The sequence below is a fragment of the Lipotes vexillifer genome, unplaced genomic scaffold (assembly GCF_000442215.2).
Source record: "Lipotes vexillifer unplaced genomic scaffold, Lipotes_vexillifer_v1.1 scaffold1139, whole genome shotgun sequence".
NCBI classification, from domain to species: Eukaryota; Metazoa; Chordata; class Mammalia; order Artiodactyla; family Lipotidae; genus Lipotes; species Lipotes vexillifer.
The window spans coordinates 869,280-869,634 of NW_006798273.1; the positions used below are offsets into that span (position 1 = coordinate 869,280).

The 355-nt window shown below is 52.1% G+C and overlaps 1 protein-coding gene across 1 annotated transcript in view; it reads right to left on the reverse strand.

The window, feature by feature from the left end:
* The window catches only part of NCAPH (non-SMC condensin I complex subunit H), a 29,185-nt gene that overhangs the window by 3,022 nt on the left and 25,808 nt on the right, over positions 1-355 (reverse strand). The window contains exon 15 of the mRNA XM_007470186.1: positions 41-129. Coding sequence (XP_007470248.1) covers positions 41-129 — 89 coding nt within the window. The remainder of the gene's footprint in view (positions 1-40; positions 130-355) is intronic.

Consider the following 355-nt stretch of genomic DNA (forward strand, 5'->3'; position numbering starts at 1 on the left):
AGGGGAGGGGAGGGGAGGGGAGGAGTCTGTTGGCAAGCACCTCTTCTGCAGGTCCTTTGTGAGCCCACTGAGCTTCTTGTCAGCCACCTGTACTGGGTCCCCTGCTTCTCCATTTTCTGTGTGGTTTGCCTGACAGAAGAAAGGACACACAGAGATCAGACTAGGCCCAGTTCACTTTTGAGAGAGCAACTAAGCTTATAGAGCTGTATCTCTAAAAGGAAAAGCCTACATCAGAATGAAACCAAAACAATTTCTTCGGTACCTTTTGAAGAAAAAGGATCCATAGAGGGACCCAGTACCTCAGCCCTAGACCCTAACACTGACATCGACAGGGGTGGGGGGGGGGGGGGGGGGG